The sequence below is a fragment of the Motacilla alba genome, chromosome 2 (genome assembly GCF_015832195.1).
Source record: "Motacilla alba alba isolate MOTALB_02 chromosome 2, Motacilla_alba_V1.0_pri, whole genome shotgun sequence".
NCBI classification, from domain to species: Eukaryota; Metazoa; Chordata; class Aves; order Passeriformes; family Motacillidae; genus Motacilla; species Motacilla alba.
This window is the reverse complement of record NC_052017.1, coordinates 151,205,443-151,223,133: the sequence shown is the minus strand read 5'-3', so window position 1 is coordinate 151,223,133 and position 17,691 is coordinate 151,205,443. Positions and strand designations below refer to the sequence as shown.

The window sequence follows — 17,691 nt, the reverse complement described above, 5'->3', positions numbered from 1 at the left end:
GATCCAGGATTAATTCCAGGATTGGTTCTGGGATCAGTTCCAGGATTAATTCCAGGATCGGTTCCGGGATTGATTCCAGGATCAGTTCTAGGATCGAGCGGCTCCAAGCAGGAAGTGGATCCGGGAAGTGGCTCTGGGAGAGCCAAAAGTTCCATGAGCATCCACGGATCCCGGGGCAGGGATTCCCAGGGACTCCCGGAGCAGCTCCAGGAGATCCAAGTGTTCCATGGGCAGGAATCCCAGGGCAGGATTCCCAAGGATTCCTGGGTGCATCTGGGAGATCCAAGGGTTCCTTTGCGCATCCATGGATCCCAAGGCAGGGATTCCCAGGGATTCCTGGAGCGGATCCAGGAGATCCCAGTGTTCCATGTGCAGGAATGCTGGGACAGGGATTCCCAAGTGGATCCAAGTGATCCAAGTGTTCCGTGATCCGGAATCCCGGGGCAGGAATTCCTGAGGATTCCTGGAGCGAATCCTAGAGATCCAAGTGATCCATGTTCCACAATCCCTGGGCAGGAATTCCCGAGGATTCCCAGAGCAGATCCAAGTGATCCAAGTGTTCTGTGATCCAGAATCTCGGGACTGGAATTCCCAAGGATTCCCGGAGCAGATCCCAAAGATCCAAGTGTTCCATGATCCGGAATCTGAGGGAAGGAATTCCCAAGGATTCCCAGAGTGGATCCTAGAGATCCAAGTGTTCCGTGATCCAGAATCCTGGAGCAGGAATTCCTAAGGATTCCTGGAGCAGATCCCAAAGATCCAAGTGTTCCATGATCCGGAATCCGGGGGAAGGAATTCCTGAGGATTCCCGGAGTGGCTCCGCCATCCCTGGGGCTCTGCGGGTGCATTCCCTGGATATCCCAGAATTCCGGCACATCCTCTGTGGCCCGGGGGATCCGCTGGAATGTCGGCGCCGCTCTTCCCGCGGGATCCGGCAGGAAAATGTCCCTGGATCCGGGAATCCGCCAGCGTGGCCTTCCCTGCTCCGGCTGGGATTCCCGGCTGGAATTCCCGGCCTAGCTCCGGAGCTGTCCCGTCTTCCTGTCCCGGTCTTTGCTCTGCGGGAGGGAAAGGAGATGGGATCAAACCTGGAACTGGGAATTCTGGAATCCTTGCGGGATCCTTTCCCATGGAATCCTCCCGGGATCCCCTTCCCAACGGAATCCCCTTCACAGGAATCCTCTGGGATCCCTTCCTGGGAATCCTCCCAGGATCCCTTCCCTGGAAATCCTCCTGGGATCCCTTCCCTGGGAATTCTCCAGGGATCCCATTCCCAGGAATCCTTCCAGGATCCCATTCCAAGGGAATTCTCCCAGGAATCCTCCCAGGATCCCATTCCCAGGGAATTCTCCCAGGATCCATTCCCAGGGAATCCTTCCAGGATCCCTCAGAGCTGTTCCCGATCCCTACCCTGATCCTGGGATTCCCCTGCCCCAGTCACCCCCAGTGCCACCAGTGCCACCAGTATAACCCCAGTATAACCAGTACAGCCCCAGTGCCACCAGTGCCACCAGTGCAGCCCCCAGTATAACCAGTGCAGCCCCCAGTATAACCAGTGTAACCAGTGCAGCCCCCAGTATAACCAGTGCAGCCCCAGTGCCACCAGTATAACCCCAGCATAACCAGTACAGCCCCAGTGCCACCAGTGCCACCAGTGCAGCCCCCAGTATAACCAGTACAGCCCCCAGTATAACCAGTATAACCCCAGTATAACCAGTGCCATCCCCAGTACAGCTCCCAGTGCCACCAGTATAACCAGTATAACCGGTACAGCCCCAGTATAACCCCAGTATAACCCCAGTATAACCAGTATAACCCCAGTATAACCAGTATAACCCCAGCATAACCAGTACAGCCCCAGTATAACCAGTATAACCAATATGACCCCAGTATAACCAGTGCAGCCCCAGTATAACCAGTATAACCCCAGTATAACCAGTGCCATCCCCAGTACAGCTCCCAGTGCCACCAGTATAACCAGTACAGCCCCAGTATAACCAGTACAGCCCCAGTATAACCCCAGTATAACCCCAGTATAACCAGTACAGCCCCAGTGCCACCAGTGTAACCAGTATAACCCCAGTATAACCAGTGCAGCCCCCAGTATAACCAGTATAACCCCAGTATAACCAGTACAGCCCCAGTGCCACCAGTGCCACCAGTGCAGCCCCCAGTATAACCAGTATAACCCCAGTATAACCAGTACAGCCCCAGTGCCACCAGTGCCACCAGTACAGCCCCCAGTATAACCAGTACAGCCCCAGTATAACCAGTACAGCCCCAGTGCCACCAGTGCCACCAGTGCAGCCCCCAGTATAACCAGTATAACCCCAGTATAACCAGTACAGCCCCAGTGCCACCAGTGCCACCAGTACAGCCCCCAGTATAACCAGTACAGCCCCAGTATAACCCCAGTATAACCAGTATAACCAATATGACCCCAGTATCACCAGTGCAGCCCCCAGTATAACCAGTATAACCCCAGTATAACCAGTGCCATCCCCAGTACAGCTCCCAGTGCCACCAGTATAACCAGTACAGCCCCAGTATAACCAGTACAGCCCCAGTATAACCCCAGTATAACCAGTACAGCCCCAGTATAACCAGTACAGCCCCAGTATAACCCCAGTATAACCAGTACAGCCCCAGTATAACCAGTACAGCCCCAGTATAACCCCAGTATAACCCCAGTATAACCCCAGTATAACCAGTACAGCCCCAGTATAACCCCAGTATAACCAGTACAGCCCCAGTATAACCCCAGTATAACCCCAGTATAACCAGTACAGCCCCAGTATAACCCCAGTATAACCCCAGTATAACCAGTACAGCCCCAGTATAACCCCAGTATAACCAGTACAGCCCCAGTATAACCCCAGTATAACCCCAGTATAACCAGTACAGCCCCAGTATAACCCCAGTATAACCAGTACAGCCCCAGTATAACCCCAGTATAACCAGTACAGCCCCAGTATAACCCCAGTATAACCCCAGTATAACCAGTACAGCCCCAGTATAACCCCAGTATAACCAGTATAACCAGTATAACCCCAGTATAACCAGTATAACCAGTACAGCCCCAGTGCCACCCATCTGTGCCCCCTGTCGCCAGCAGTACCCCACTGTCACTCCCAGTGTTCCCAGTATCACCAGTATCCCCCACTCCTCCTAATCAGCCCCATTTTTTGGGATCCAATTCCCATTTCCCATCCCCATCCCAACCTCTCCCTTCTCCCCATCCCCGTTTTTTGGGATCCAATTCCCGTTTCCCATCCCCATCCCAGCCTCTCCCTTTTCTCTGTCTCAGTTTTTGGGATCCAATTCCCGTTCTCCATCCCTTTTTTTTTTTTGGGATCCAATTCCCATTCCCTGCCCCATCCCAAACCTTTCCCCATTTTCTGGGATCCAATTCCCATTTTCCATCCCTGTTTTTTGGGATCCAATTCCCATTTTCCCTCCCCATCCCATCCTCCCCCTTCTCCCCATCCCCATTTTCTGGGATCCGATTCCCGTTTTCCATCCCAGTTTTTTGGGATGCAATTCCCGTTTTCCCTCCCCGTCCCAGGCCTCCCCCGTTTTCCATCCCCGCACGTGCGGCTCCGGCTCTCCCTTTGTTCCCGAGGGTGGGAAGGGGAGGGAAAAGGGGGAATTCTGCTCCGATTTCCCAGATGTTCAATCCCCGGGAGCTCGGGGCCGTCTGGAGCGGAAACGGGGATTGGGAAAATCCCGCCGCACTTTTCCCCCTCACCTCCGGCAGGAATTCGGGATTCGGGCAGGCTTTGGAAAACGGGGAAAAGCGGGAACGGCTCGGGGAGGCTCCCGGCTCCGGGGTGATTCGGGAATCTCGTGGAATTCCTGCTCCCTGCTCCTAAATCTGCGATTTTTCCATTAAAATTTGGGACTGCGGGTGCTGCCCTAAAGGGGGAAAAGCGGGAATGGCTCGGGGAAGCTCCTGGCTCTGGGATGGTTTGGGAATCTCATGGAATTCCTGCTCCCCGTGCCTAAATCTGGGATTTTTTCCATGAAAAACTTGGATGTGGGTGCAGCTCTGAAGGGGGAAAAGTGGGAATGGCTCTGGGAAACTCCTGGCTCCGGGGTGGTTTGGGAATCTCATGGAATTCCTGTTCTCTGCACCTAAACCCGGGATTTTTCCATGAAAATCATCCCGGACTGGGGGTGACCCGGTCCTGGGGAAAAGCGGGAACGGCTCGGGGAAGCTCCCGGCTCTGGGGTGATTTGGGAATCTCATGGAATTTCTGCTCCCCGTGCTTAAATCTGGGATTTTTTCCATGAAAAACTTGGATGTGGGTGCAGCTCTGAAGGTGGAAAAGCGGGAATGGCTTGGGGAAACTCCTGGCTCTGGGATGGTTTGGGAATCTCATGGAAATCCCAATCCCTGTGCCTAAATCTGGGACTTTTCCATGGAAAACCTGGCTGTGGGTGCAGCTCTGAAGGGGGAAAAGCGGGAATGGCTCAGGGAAACTCCCGGCTCCGGGGTGGTTTGGGAATCTCATGGAATTCCTGCTCTCTGCACCTAAATCCAGGATTTTTCCATGAAAATCCAGGACCGCGGCTGCTGCCCTAAAGGGGAAAAAACGGGAACGACTCTGGGAAACTCCTGGCTCTGGGGTGGTTTGGGAATCTCATGGAATTCCTGCTCCCCGTGCCTAAATCTGGGATTTTTTCCCATGAAAAACTTGGATGTGGGTGCTGCCCTGGAGAGGGAAAAGTGGGAACAACTCAGGGAAACTCCTGGCTCCGGGGTGGTTTGGGAATCTCACGGAATTCCTGCTCCCCGTGCCTAAATCTGGGATTTTTTCCATGAAAAACTTGGATGTGGGTGCTGCCCTGGAGGGGGAAAAGCGGGAATGGCTCAGGGAAACTCCCGGCTCCGGGGTGGTTTGGGAATCTCATGGAATTCCTGTTCTCTGCACCTAAACCCGGGATTTTTCCATGAAAATCATCCCGGACTGGGGGTGACCCCGTCCTGGGGAAAAGCGGGAACGGCTCGGGGAAGCTCCCGGCTCTGGGGTGATTTGGGAATCTCATGGAATTTCTGCTCCCCGTGCTTAAATCTGGGATTTTCTCCATGAAAAACTTGGATGTGGGTGCAGCTCTGAAGGTGGAAAAGCGGGAATGGCTCGGGGAAACTCCTGGCTCTGGGATGGTTTGGGAATCTCATGGAATTCCCAATCCCTGTGCCTAAATCTGGGACTTTCCCATGGAAAACCTGGCTGTGGGTGCAGCTCTGAAGGGGGAAAAGCGGGAATGGCTCAGGGAAACTCCCAGCTCCGGGGTGGTTTGGGAATCTCATGGAATTCCCGCTCTCTGCACCTAAATCCAGGATTTTTCCATGAAAATCCAGGACCGCGGCTGCTGCCCTAAAGGGGAAAAAACGGGAACGACTCTGGGAAACTCCTGGCTCTGGGGTGGTTTGGGAATCTCATGGAATTCCCGCTCTCTGCACCTAAACCCGGGATTTTTCCATGAAAATCATCCCGGACTGGGGGTGACCCCGTCCTGGGGAAAAGCGGGAACGGCTCGGGGAGGCTCCCGGCTCCGGGGTGATTCGGGAATCTCATGGAATTCCTGCTCCCCGCGCCTGAATCTGGGATTTTTTCCCATGGAAAACCTGGCTGTGGGTGCAGCTCTGAAGGGGGAAAAGTGGGAACAACTCAGGGAAGCTCCCGGCTCCGGGGTGATTCGGGAATCTCGTGGAATTCCTGCTCCCTGTGCCTAAATCCGGGATTTTTCCATTAAAATTCGGGACTGCGGGTGCTGCCCTAAAGGGGAAAAAGCGGGAACGACTCTGGGAAACTCCTGGCTCCAGGATGATTTGGGAATCTCATGGAATTCCCGCTCTCTGCACCTAAACCCGGGATTTTTCCATGAAAATCATCCCGGACTGGGGGTGAACCCGTCCTGGGGAAAAGCGGGAACGGCTCAGGGAAACTCCTGGCTCCGGGATGGTTTGGGAATCTCACGGAATTCCTGCTCCCTGCGCCTGAATCTGGGATTTTTCCATGGAAAACCTGGACTGGGATGCGGGAAGCACCTGGAATCTCCGGCTCCGAGGGCTGGGATTGCTGGGATTGGGATCTGGGGGAGCTCCCCGGCCCCTCTGCATCCGGGAGGGTTTTCCCGGAGCTCCAGAGAGGTTTTGGTCCTGAAATTCCAGCGGGACCCCGATGCCTGCTCTCATCCCAAATCCCAAATCCCTGATCCCATCCCAAACCCCTGATTCCAAATCCCCGATCCCAAATTTCTGCTCTCGTCCCAAATTCTCAAATCACTGCCCAAATCCCAAATCCCTGCTCCCAAATCCCAAATCCTTGCTCCCATCCCAAATCCTTGCTCCCATCCCAAACCCCTCCGTGCGGATTCCAGGCTTTCCTTGGGAAGCTGTGCCAGGGTTTTCCCTGGGATTCCCGGGATTTCTCATTTCCCCTTTCCTGGGATTTCCCCTTTCCCGGGATTTCCCCTTTCCCGGGATTTCCCATTTCCCAGGATTTCCCGTTCCTTCCCTGTGCTGGGAGGGTCGGGAATGCTCTGGGAATGGCACCGGGATCGGCCCTTCCTGATGGATTCCAGGCTGGGAACGGGATCGGAGCGGCTCCGGGCCCTGATTCCCCTCTGGATCCCAATATCCCTCTGAATTCCAAATTCCCTCTAGATCCCAATTTCCGTCAGGATCCTGATTCCGTCTGGATCCTGATTCCCTCTGGCTCCCAATATCCTCCTGTATCCCTATAACCTTTCCCAAATCCCCTCTGGATCCCAGTTTCTTCCATATCCCAGTTCCCCCCCTGGATCCCAAATCCCCCCTGGATCCTGAGGAGATTCCAGAGGGGAATTCCTTTATCCCAAATCCCCTCCAGATCCCAAATCCTCTCTGGATCCCAATATCCCGGATCCCAATTCCCCCTGGACCCTGAGGAGATTCCAGAGGGAAATTCCTTTATCCCAAATCCCCTCTGGATCCCAAATCCCCTCTGGATCCAAATTTCCCCCTGGATCTTCAGATTCCAGACAGGAATTCCTTTATCCCAATTCCCCTCTGGATCCCAATTCCCCCCTGTACCCAGAGGAGATTCCAGAGGGAAATTCCTTCATCCTAAATCCCTTCCAGATCCCAATTCCCCCTGGATCTTCAGATTCCAGAGGGGAATTCCTTTATCCCAATTCTCTCCGGACGCGTCTCCCATCCCCTCCCTCCCCATGGAAGGTGCCAGGATCCCGAGGATCCCAAAGATCCCATGGATCCAGAGGATCCCAAGGATCCTTTCCACCTTTTCCCATTTCCCACCTCGATCTCTCCCTGATCCCGGGAAAACCTCTCCGGATCCCAGGTCTCTGCTGGCTCCCAGAATTCCCTTGGCTCTGTTGGGATCTGGGAATCCCTTCATCCCCAAATCCCGATTTTCCAGTCCCGGAGCTGTCCCAGCCGGAATTCCCGGCTTGGATTGGGAATTTTTGGGATCTGAGCAGATCCCAGCTCCCCCAGTGTGGAAAATCCCGGGAAAGCTCAACCCTTCCTCAGGGATTTGGGGTGGGATGTCGGGAATATCGGGGCCCCTCTCCCCATTTGGGAATTCCAAGGAATTCCCGGGATTGGCCTTTCCCGCCTTTGCCACTCCCGACCCAGATTATCCCAAATTTTCCCAAATTATCCCAAAATTCCCCAAATGATCCCATTTACCCCTCGGATTCCGGCTGGGAAACCGCCCTGGATCGGCTTCTCCCAAGTTTTCCCGGGATTTGGGCTCAGCCCAAAAATCCCTGGGATGTTCCCAGATCCCAAATTCCCCCCCAAAAATCCCTCTCGGCTCAGCCCATCCCGATTTTCCCGCTCCTTTTCCTGCTTTTCCAGGGATGGGGCGGCGTCAGGATCAGATCCCTTGCAGCCACGGCTTCGGGATTTTTGGGACAGGAAAAGGATTTTAGGGAGGATTTTTAGGGATTTTTGGAATGGGAAGAGGATTTGAGGGAGGATTTTTCAGGATCTTTGGGCCAAGAAGATTTTAGGGATCTTTGGGATGGGAAGAGGATTTTAGGGAGATTTTTTTGGGGAGAGGGGAAGGATTTTATGGAGGATTTTTGGGACAGGAAAAGGATTTTAGGGGGGATTTTTCGGGATTTTTGGGATGGGAAGAGGATTTTAAGGAGAATTTTTGGGGATCTATGAGGCAGGAGGAGAATTTTCAGGATTTTTGGGACAGGAAGAAGATTTTTTGGGACAGGAAAAGGATTTTAGGGATTTTTGGGATGGGAAGAGGATTTGAAGGAACATTTTTTGGGACAGGAAAAGGATTTTAGGGAGGATTTTTTGGGATTTTTGGGATGGGAAGAGGATTTTAAGGAGAATTTTTGGGGATCTATGAGGCAGGAGGAGAATTTTCAGGATTTTTGGGACAGGAAGATTTTTTGGGACAGGAAAAGGATTTTAGGGATTTTTGGGATGGGAAGAGGATTTGAAGGAACATTTTTTGGGACAGGAAAAGGATTTTAGGGAGGACTTTTTGGGATTTTTGGGAATGGAAGAGGATTTTAGGGAGAATTTTGGGGATTTTTGGGATAGGAAGACGATTTTAGGGAGGATTTTTTGGGGGATCTTTGGGACAGATGGAGGATTTTGGGGATTTTTGGGATGGTAAAAGGATTTGCAGGAGGATTTTTCAGGATCTTCAGGACAAGAAGATTTTAGGGATCTTTGGGATGGGAAGGGGATTCGAGGGAGGATTTTTTTGGGATTTTTGGGACAGGAAAAGGATTTGAGGGATGTTTGGGACAGGAAGAGGATTTTAGGGAGGATTTTTCGGGCAGGATGGATTTTAGGGAGCCGATCCCACTCTTTGGGAAGTCTCCTGCTCCCACCTGGAATCCTGGAGTGCTTGGGGTTGGGAAGGGCCCCAATTCCCACCCCGTTCCCATGGGATCGGGTGCTCCCATCCGTGAAAAGCCGGCTTTTGGGGTGGGATTGGAAAGCCCGGGAGCCGTTCCCGTCCCGGCGTTCCCGGCATTCCCGAGGGGCTGGATCTCATTTCCTCAGCCTTGTCCGACACCCTCGGGATCAAAGAGCGGGATGGGATTCCCTTCACACCCCATAAACCCCAAATCCGCGGGAACGCGTCCCGAAAAAGCCGGCACGGATCGGGAGCGGCGGCTCCGGCCCCGATCCCAGCCCCGGTTCCAGTTCTAATTCCAGCCCCGATTCCAGCCACAATTCCAGCCCCAATTCCAGCTCCAATTCCAGTTCTAATTCCAGCCCCAATTCCAGTTCTAATTCCAGCCACAATTCCAACCCAAATTCCAGCCCCAATTCCAGCCCCAATTCCAGTTCTAATTCCAGTTCTAATCCAGCCCCAATTCCAGTTCTAATTCCAGCCCCAATTCCAGATCTAAATCCAGCCCCAATTCCAGTTTTAATTCCAGCCCCGATTCCAGTTCTAATTCCAGCCCCAATTCCAGCTCCAATTCCAGTTCTAATTCCAGCCCTGACTCCAGTTCTAATTCCAGCCCCAATTCCAGATCTAAATCCAGCCCCAATTCCAGTTCTAATCCCAGCTCTGATTCCAGCCCTGATTCCATCCCCAAATCCAGCCCCAATTCCAGTTCTAATTCCAGCCCTGATTCCAGTTCTAATTCCATCCCCATTTCCAGCCTAATTCCAGTTCTAATTCCAGCCCTGACTCCAGTTCTAATTCCAGTGCCAATTCCACTTCTAATTCCAGTTCCAATCCCAGCCCCGATTCCAGCCCTAATTCCAGCCCCAATTCCAGCCCTGATTCCAGCTCTAATTACTGCCTAAATTCCAGCCCTAATTCCAGCCCTGATTCCCGTTCTGATTCCAGCCCAGATTCCAGCCCTGACTCCAGTCCTAATTCCAGTCCCGATTCCAGCTCCAAATCCAGCTCCAATTCCAGTTCTAATTCCAGCCCCAATTCCAGCCCCAATTCCAGTTCTAATTCCAGTTCTAATTCCAGCCCTGACTCCAGCCCCAATTCCAGCCCCGATTCCAGCCCTGAATCCAGTTCTAATCCAGCCCCAATTCCAAGTGCGACGGGATTCAATAGGAATTGATGGAAAATTAAGGATAGGAATTATTTGGATTGATGGCCGATCGACCCTGGGAATTTATAGGAATTTTTAAATTAAGGATGGGGGTTTCTTGGGATTCATCCGGAATTACTGACGGAAATTTTTGGGATTAACGGAAAATTAAGGATGAGGATTTCTTTGGATTGATGTGAAATTGATGATGGGATTTTATAGGAATGGATCTAAAATTGAACACGGGAATTTATTGGGATTGATGGAAAATTAGGGATGGGGATTTATTGGGATTGATGGAAAATTAGGGATGGGGATTTATTGGGATTGATGGAAAATTAGGGATGAGGATTTATAGGAATTGATTTCCCCGGATTCCCCCTTTTCCCTGCATCCCTCACTTCCAGGAGTGGCTTCCCACAGGTTATCGGGATACTGGGAAGGAATTCTCTCCTGTGAGGATGCTGAGGCTCAGGGATGGAATTCCCAGAGAATCCGGGGCTGGAAGAATCCCTGGGAATGCTGGAATGGGATCAGATTTAGGGTCCCCTTCCCGGCCGTAGCATTCCCAGATTCCCGAGCCTCGGGAAGGGATCAGTTCCGGGTTCTTGGGTGCTGATCCTGACCGGAATGAGCTGGGATCAGCTGGGATCCTATTCCCAGATGGAATGAGCTGGGATCCCATTCCCGACTGGAATGAGCTGGGATCCCATTCCCGACTGGAATGAGTTCGGATCCCGTTCCCAGCTGGAATCAGCCGGGATCCCATTCCCAGCTGTTCCCAGCAGCCTGGGCAGGGCCATTCCCAAGATCTGGGCTTTTCCCAAATTCCCTTTTTCCCAAATGTCCCCTTTTCCCACATTCCCTCTTTCCCAAACCCCAGAGCTGTCGGGCTTTGGGAATGGTTTGGGCGGAAAACTCCGGAATTTGACGAGTCCCAAATCCTTCCCGAGGACTTTTCCGTCCCTTCCGGGTTATCCGGGATCAGCCCGGATCCCGATCCTGCCCCTCTGCCCTTGGAATGGCCCCTTCCCGGGGGGGCTTTGGGGAATTTGGGATACGGCAGGAAAATCGTGCTGGATTTTCCCTGCTCCGCCTGCAGGGAATCCCAAAATCCAGGGAATCGGGAGAGGAGAGGAAATCCCAAAATCCAGGGAATCCCAAAATCCAGGGAATCAGGAGAGGAGAGGGAATCCCAAAATCTGGGGAACTGGGAGAGGAAATCCCAAAATCCAGGGAATCCCAAAATCCGGGGAATCCCAAAATCCAGGGAATCGGGAGAGGAGAGGAAATCCCAAAATCCAGGGAATCCCAAAATGCGGGGAATCGGGAGAGGAGAGGGAATCCCAAAATCCAGGGAATCCCAAAATCCGGGGAATCCCAAAATCCAGGGAATCGGGAGAGGAGAGGGAATCCCAAAATCCAGGGAATCCCAAAATCCGGGGAATCCCAAAATCCAGGGAATTGGGAGAGGAGAGGGAATCCCAAAATCCAGGGAATCCCAAAATCCAGGGGCTCTGGGGGAACTGGGATGGCCGGGATGGCTCCCAGTGTCTCCAGAGCCCTGGAATGGGGAACTGGGAGCCCTGGAATGAGGAACTGGGAGCCCTGGAATGGGGAACTGGAAGCGCTGGGATTGGGAACCGGGATCTCTGGCGCTGGAAAACCGGGAGTGCCGGCACTCAGGGACTGGGATCCCCAGTACGGAGTTACTGGGAATACTGGGAACGCCGTTGTGGAGTTACTGGGAGCGCTGGGAGCCGATCCCAAATCCCTGTCCCCTGTCCGGTCTCTGCCCGCTTTTCCAAGGCCCTTCCCAGTGCCCATTCCCGCGGCTCCAGAGAGGATTTTCCATGGATTTTCCGTGGATTTTCCATTGATTTTCCGTGGATTTTGGGGCCGCCTCCGGCGGGCCCTGCTGTCCCCGCAGCTCCCAGCGGGAGCTCCTCGGCATTCCCGCTCATCCCATCCCTCCCCGTGATCCTGGCAGTGGGCAAACACTGGGATAAACCCGGGAATCGCCGGGATAAACCTGGGAATCGCCGGGATAAACCTGGGAATCATCGGGATAAACCTGGGAATCGCTGGGATAAACCAGGAATCACTGGGATAAATCAGAGAATTGCTGGGATAAACTGGGAATCACTGGGATAAACCCGGGAATCATCAGGATAAACCTGGGAATTGCTGGGATAAATCAGGGAATTGCTGGGATAAACTGGGAATTGCTGGGATAAACCTGGGAGTCACAGGGATAAACCCGGGAATCGCCAGGATAAACCTGGGAATCGCCGGGATAAATCATGGAATTGCTGGGATAAATCAGAGAATTGCTGGGATAAACCTGGGAATTGCTGGGATAAATCAGGGAATTGCTGGGATAAACCCGGGAATTGCTGGGATAAACCTGGGAATCATCGGGATAAATCAGGGAATGGCTGGGATAAACTGGGAATCGCTGGGATAAATCAGAGAATTGCTGGGATAAACCCGGGAATCACTGGGATAAACCTGGGAATCATCAGGATAAACCTGGGAATCATCAGGATAAATCAGGGAATGGCTGGGATAAACTGGGAATTGCTGGGATAAACCTGGGAATCATCGGGATAAATCAGGGAATCGCTGGGATAAACCTGGGAATCGCTGGGATAAATCAGGGAATGGCTAGGATAAACTGGGAATTGCTGGGATAAATCAGGGAATTGCTGTTTTTCGGGGAAGCCCCACTCGGGAGCTCATCATTCCCAGTGCAGATCCTGAATCCCAGTCCCCATTCCCCACATCCCCACGGGATTCATTCCTGAATTCCCAGGACACGGTTCCCTACATCCCCATGGCGTTCCCGAATCCCGGGATGCAATTCCCTGAATCCCGCTGCCCCTCGGGGTGGAACGAGCAGAATTTTCACCTGGATACATCCAGGAATCGCCAATTTTCCAGGAAACCCCGCACGGGAGCTCGTCATTCCCAGCCCGAATCCCGGGTCCCCATCCCTTTCATCCCCGTGGCATTCCCGGATCCCGGGACTCAGTTCCCCGCCGGATTCATTCCCGAATTCCCGGGACGCAATTCCCTGCCTCCCGCTGCCCCTCGGAAGGGACAAACACCGGGATAAACCCGGGAATCGCCGGGTTTTTGGGAAGCCTCGGCTTCCAGCGCTGCCTCCGCACGGGAGCGCCTCATTCCCAGCCCGAATCCGAAATCCTGGAGCCCCCATTCCCCTTTATCCCTGTGGGATTCATTCCCGAATCCCCGTCCTCATTCCCCGATGCATTCCGCATCCCGGGAGCCTCCATTCCCAAATCCCAATCCCCATTCCCCTTTATCCGTGTGGGATTCATTCCCGAATCCCGGTCCTCATTCCCCGAGGCATTCCGCATCCCGGGAGCCTCCATTCCCAAATCCCGATCCCCATTCCCCTTTATCCCCACGGGATTCATTCCCGAATCCCGGTCCTCATTCCCCGAGGCATTCCGCATCCCGGGAGCCTCCATTCCCAAATCCCGATCCCCATTCCCCTTTATCCGTGTGGGATTCATTCCCGAATCCCGGTCCTCATTCCCCGAGGCATTCCGCATCCCGGGAGCCTCCATTCCCAAATCCCGATCCCCATTCCCCTTTATCCGTGTGGGATTCATTCCCGAATCCCGGTCCTCATTCCCCGAGGCATTCCGCATCCCGGGAGCCTCCATTCCCAAATCCCGATCCCCATTCCCCTTTATCCCCACGGGATTCATTCCCGAATCCCGGTCCTCATTCCCCGAGGCATTCCGCATCCCGGGAGCCTCCATTCCCAAATCCCGATCCCCATTCCCCTTTATCCCCACGGGATTCATTCCCGAATCCCGGTCCTCATTCCCCAAGGCATTCCGCATCCCGGAATCCTCCATTCTCTTCACCCCCACGACATTCCCGAATCCTGGGACACAATTCCCCACATCCCTGCGGCATTCATTCCCGACTCCCGGGCCACCTTTCCCTCAATCCCCGCGGCATTCCCAGTATCCCAGTCCCCATTCCCTTCACCCCCACACCATTCCCTCTATCCCGGACCCCGTTCCCCATGGCGTTCCCAGTATCCCAGTCCCCATTCCCTGCATCCCAAACCCTCCTGGACTCAGGAGCTTCCTCTGGTTGCTGAGGCAGAAGGTGCAGATCTGCCGGGGCTGGGCATCCCGCGATTCCCGAATCTCAATCCCCATTCCCTCTATCCTGCTATCCCAGACCCCAATATTCCCGTCATTCCCGTCATTCCCGTTATTCCCAGCATCTCTCACCATTTTGCGCTGGTTGCTGAGGCAGAAGGTGCAGATCTGCCGGGGTCCCAGTCCCCATTCTCCCTATCTCCGCGGCATTCCCGCTATCCCAGACCCCGTTACTCCCGTCATTCCCGTTATTCCCGGCGTCTCTCACCATTTTGCGCTGGTTGCTGAGGCAGAAGGTGCAGATCTGCCGGGGCTGGGCATCCCTCGATTCCCGAATCTCAGTCCCCATTCCCAGTATCCCAATCCCCATTCCCTCTATCCCCGCGGCATTCCCGCTATCCCATTTTTCCCGTCATTCCCGTTATTCCCGGCACCTCTCACCATTTTGCGCTGGTTGCTGAGGCAGAAGGTGCAGATCTGCCGGGGCTGGGCATCCCGCGATTCCCAGATCCCAGTCCCCATTCCCTCTATTCCGTTATCCCAGACCCCGTTACTCCCGTTATTCCCGTCATTCCCGTTATTCCCGGCACCTCTCACCATTTTGCGCTGGTTGCTGAGGCAGAAGGTGCAGATCTGCCGGGGCTGGGCGCTCTCTGCCTCGCGGCCGGGCGGGGAGGCGGCTCCGGCGGCGGCGGGGCAGAAGGCGGCGGGCGCCGCCGCCCCGTGGCACGGCTGCCCGCCGCCGCCCGCGTCGCCCAGCAGCAGCACGTTGCCCAGGTGCGAGATGTAGCTGGAGGCGAGGCGCAGCGTCTCGATCTTGGAGAGCTTCCTGTCGGCCGGCTCGGTGGGGATCAGCGTGCGCAGCGCCGTGAACGCCGTGTTCACCGAGTTGGTGCGGTCCCTCTCGCGGGCGTTGGCCGTGTGCCGCTGCCGCGGCTCCCGGGAGAGCCGCCCGCGGCTCTTGCCGCTGCGCCGCTTGCCGCCCTTCATGCCGAACGCGTCGCTCTCCACGTGGAAGGGCTTCTCCTCCGAGCCCGAGCTCTCGCTGTTCTCCTCGTCCTCGGACAGCGCGCTGATCTCGGGGTACAGGAAGCGCCCCGGCGCCGAGCGCAGCATGGCGAAGGACATGCTGGAAAAGCGGGAGCGCCGCGGGAATGCTCAGCTCCGGCCGCTCATGGCTCTCGCCGATCCGCCTTAGGGGCTTTATCCCGCTTCTGTCCCGGGTTTTGGGGCTTTTATCCCGCTTTTATCCCGCTTTTTAGGGGTTTTGTCGCGGTGTCCGAGGTCTGGTCCGGGTTTTATCCCGGTGGCCGAGGGGTTTGATCCCGGGTTTATCCCGGGTTTGAAGGGTTTTATCCCGGTTCTGAGGGGGGGGGGGGTGGTTTATCCCGGTTTATTCCCGGTTTTCGGGCTCGCCGCCGCTCCCGGCGCACGTGCGCATCCTCCGGGAGCCGCGGGCTGGAATTGCGGGATTTTATAGCGGCGGGAATGGGCGGCCCGGCCCCTCCTCCGGGCCCGGCTTCCTTGGAAAAGGAGCCTTTGGAAAGGGGAGCCCCAGGCCCGGCCTACCTGAGCTCACCCTCCCGGCCGGCTTTAACCCCTTCGCCGCATTCCCGGCCAGCTCGCCGCTCCTTTCCCGGTTTTCCTTTCGCCACCAACCTGTTTTCCCCATAAATTCCCTTGTCCCAATCCCAAAGGTCGCCAGAGCTGCCGGAGGGGCTCTGGGATCCCTCTGGAATTCCCCCCCCGGCCCGGGATTCGCCACATTCCCGGAAGATTCGCCTCTCCTTTCCCGCTTTTCCCCATAAATTCCCTTGTCCCTCCACCTCAAAGGTCACCGGAGCTGCCGGAGGGGCTCTGGGATCCCTCTGGAATTCCCCCCCGGCCCGGGATTCGCCACATTCCCGGAGGATTCGTCTCTTCTTTCCCGGTTTTCCCCATAAATTCCCTTGTGTCCCGACCCCAAAGGTCACCGGAGCTGCCGGAGGGGCTCTGGGATTCCTCTGGAATTCCGTCCCCACTCCGGGAGCGCCTGGAGCCGAGGGAATCCGCTCCCCACATTCCCGGTGATCCCATCCCGGGATCCCCGAGGATTCCCGGAGGATTTTCCGTGCCGGGATGGCACCGCTGGCGCTGTCGCCGTCCCTGTCCTCCCCCTTCCCATTCCCGCGGGATTCCGGCTGGGAATTGGGATTAATCCCGGCCCCTTCCCATTCCCACTGCTCCCGGGGCGGGAGGGAATCGGGAATTAACCCTTCAGGAGCCGCCGCTGGGATCTGCTGGAATTCCCTGCCCGGGGAGAGCCAGGAGGGAATTGGGGCACGGGAATTCCAGAGGTGTCAGGTGTCATTCCCTGTCCCATTCCATGGGGCAGCTCTGGCTATCCCGGGATGTTCCAGGCATGGAGCAGCCCCGGATTCTCTGGGAATTCCATCCCAAAATCCCACTGTTCCATGGGAAGCCATTCCCTGGGTGCTGTCCCTCCAGCCTGCATCCCAAACCCCTCTCCAGCTCTCCCAGAAAAACCCTGGAAAAGGCCCTGGAAGGGGCTCCGGGATCTCCCGGGATTTCCCTGCTCCCCCTGCACATTCCCAGCCAGGATTCCCGGGATCCACCCCATGGAATCCCCAGAGTCTCTCGAGCCGGGAATTCCCCCAGCTCCAGGCTGCCTTATCCCACCCCCGAACTCCAGGAATCTCCCATCCCGCGAGGAAAACCAGCATTTCCAGCTGGAAAAGCCCAGGAACGGCGCTTTTCCTGAGCTCCCCCCGCTTTTCCAGCGGCGCCTCCCAGGAGCTCCGCGCGGGAGGTTTCATTCCCGGCCGGAGCGCGGCACCTTCCGTGCGCTCCCGCACTTAATCCCTGTCTCGGCAGCTTCCGAAATCCAACCTCTGTCATCCCCTTCCCGGCCCTCTGGAAGCTCCCGGAGCCATCTGCTTTCGTTTAGCGCCGGGAACGATCCCGCTCCGCTGCTCCGGCACCTTCCAGCCGGCAGAATTCCCGGGGAAACAAAAAAAAGGCCGGATCCCCGCTGAGCCCGGCCCGGGCTGGGGTTGGGAATGATCCCCCAGGGATGGAGGGGGGATCCGAACTGAGCTGGGGGTGCGGGGAGTCCCGAAATCCCTGGGATTGCGGCCAAAATCCGTGGGATTGCGGCCAAAATCTGTGGGATTGCGGCCAAAGTCTGTGGAATCGTGGTCAAAATCCATGGAATTGCAGCCAGGGATGTGGAGACGATTGTGGGCAGAGGCTGGGGGTACAGGGAGTCCCAAAATCTGTGGGATCATGGCCAAAATCCATGGAATTGCAGCCGGAATCCAGGGAATCACAACCAAGGAGAAGAAGGTGATCGGGGCACAGGGATGTGGCCAAAATCCATGGAATTGCAGCCAGGGATGTGGAGACGATTGTGGGCAGAGGCTGGGGGTACAGGGAGTCCCAAAATCTGTGGGATCATGGCCAAAATCCATGGAATCACAGCCAGAATCCATGG

The 17,691-nt window shown here is 55.4% G+C and overlaps 2 protein-coding genes across 2 annotated transcripts in view; one reads left to right on the top strand and one right to left on the bottom strand.

Annotated features, from left to right (window-relative positions):
• The window catches only part of BOP1 (BOP1 ribosomal biogenesis factor), a 74,414-nt gene that overhangs the window by 33,064 nt on the left and 23,659 nt on the right, over positions 1-17,691 (top strand). The window lies entirely within an intron of this gene.
• SCX (scleraxis bHLH transcription factor) lies at positions 922-15,840 on the bottom strand. Its single transcript, XM_038129815.1, has 2 exons — positions 14,796-15,840; positions 922-1,058 (listed from the first exon to the last, which is right to left on the bottom strand). Exons 1-2 carry the CDS (start codon positions 15,324-15,326, stop codon positions 1,017-1,019), a joined length of 573 nt encoding a protein of 190 aa, XP_037985743.1. The 5' UTR covers positions 15,327-15,840; the 3' UTR covers positions 922-1,016.

Excerpts from the sequence above, each read along its gene's own strand:
- SCX (XM_038129815.1), bottom strand. The coding sequence starts at position 15,326 with ATGTCCTTCGCCATGCTGCGCTCGGCGCCGGGGCGCTTCCTGTACCCC. Across the intron at positions 1,059-14,795 it reads TCAGCAACCAGCGCAAAATG|AGCAAAGACCGGGACAGGAA; the intron begins GTGAGAGGTGCC and ends TCCCTCCCGCAG.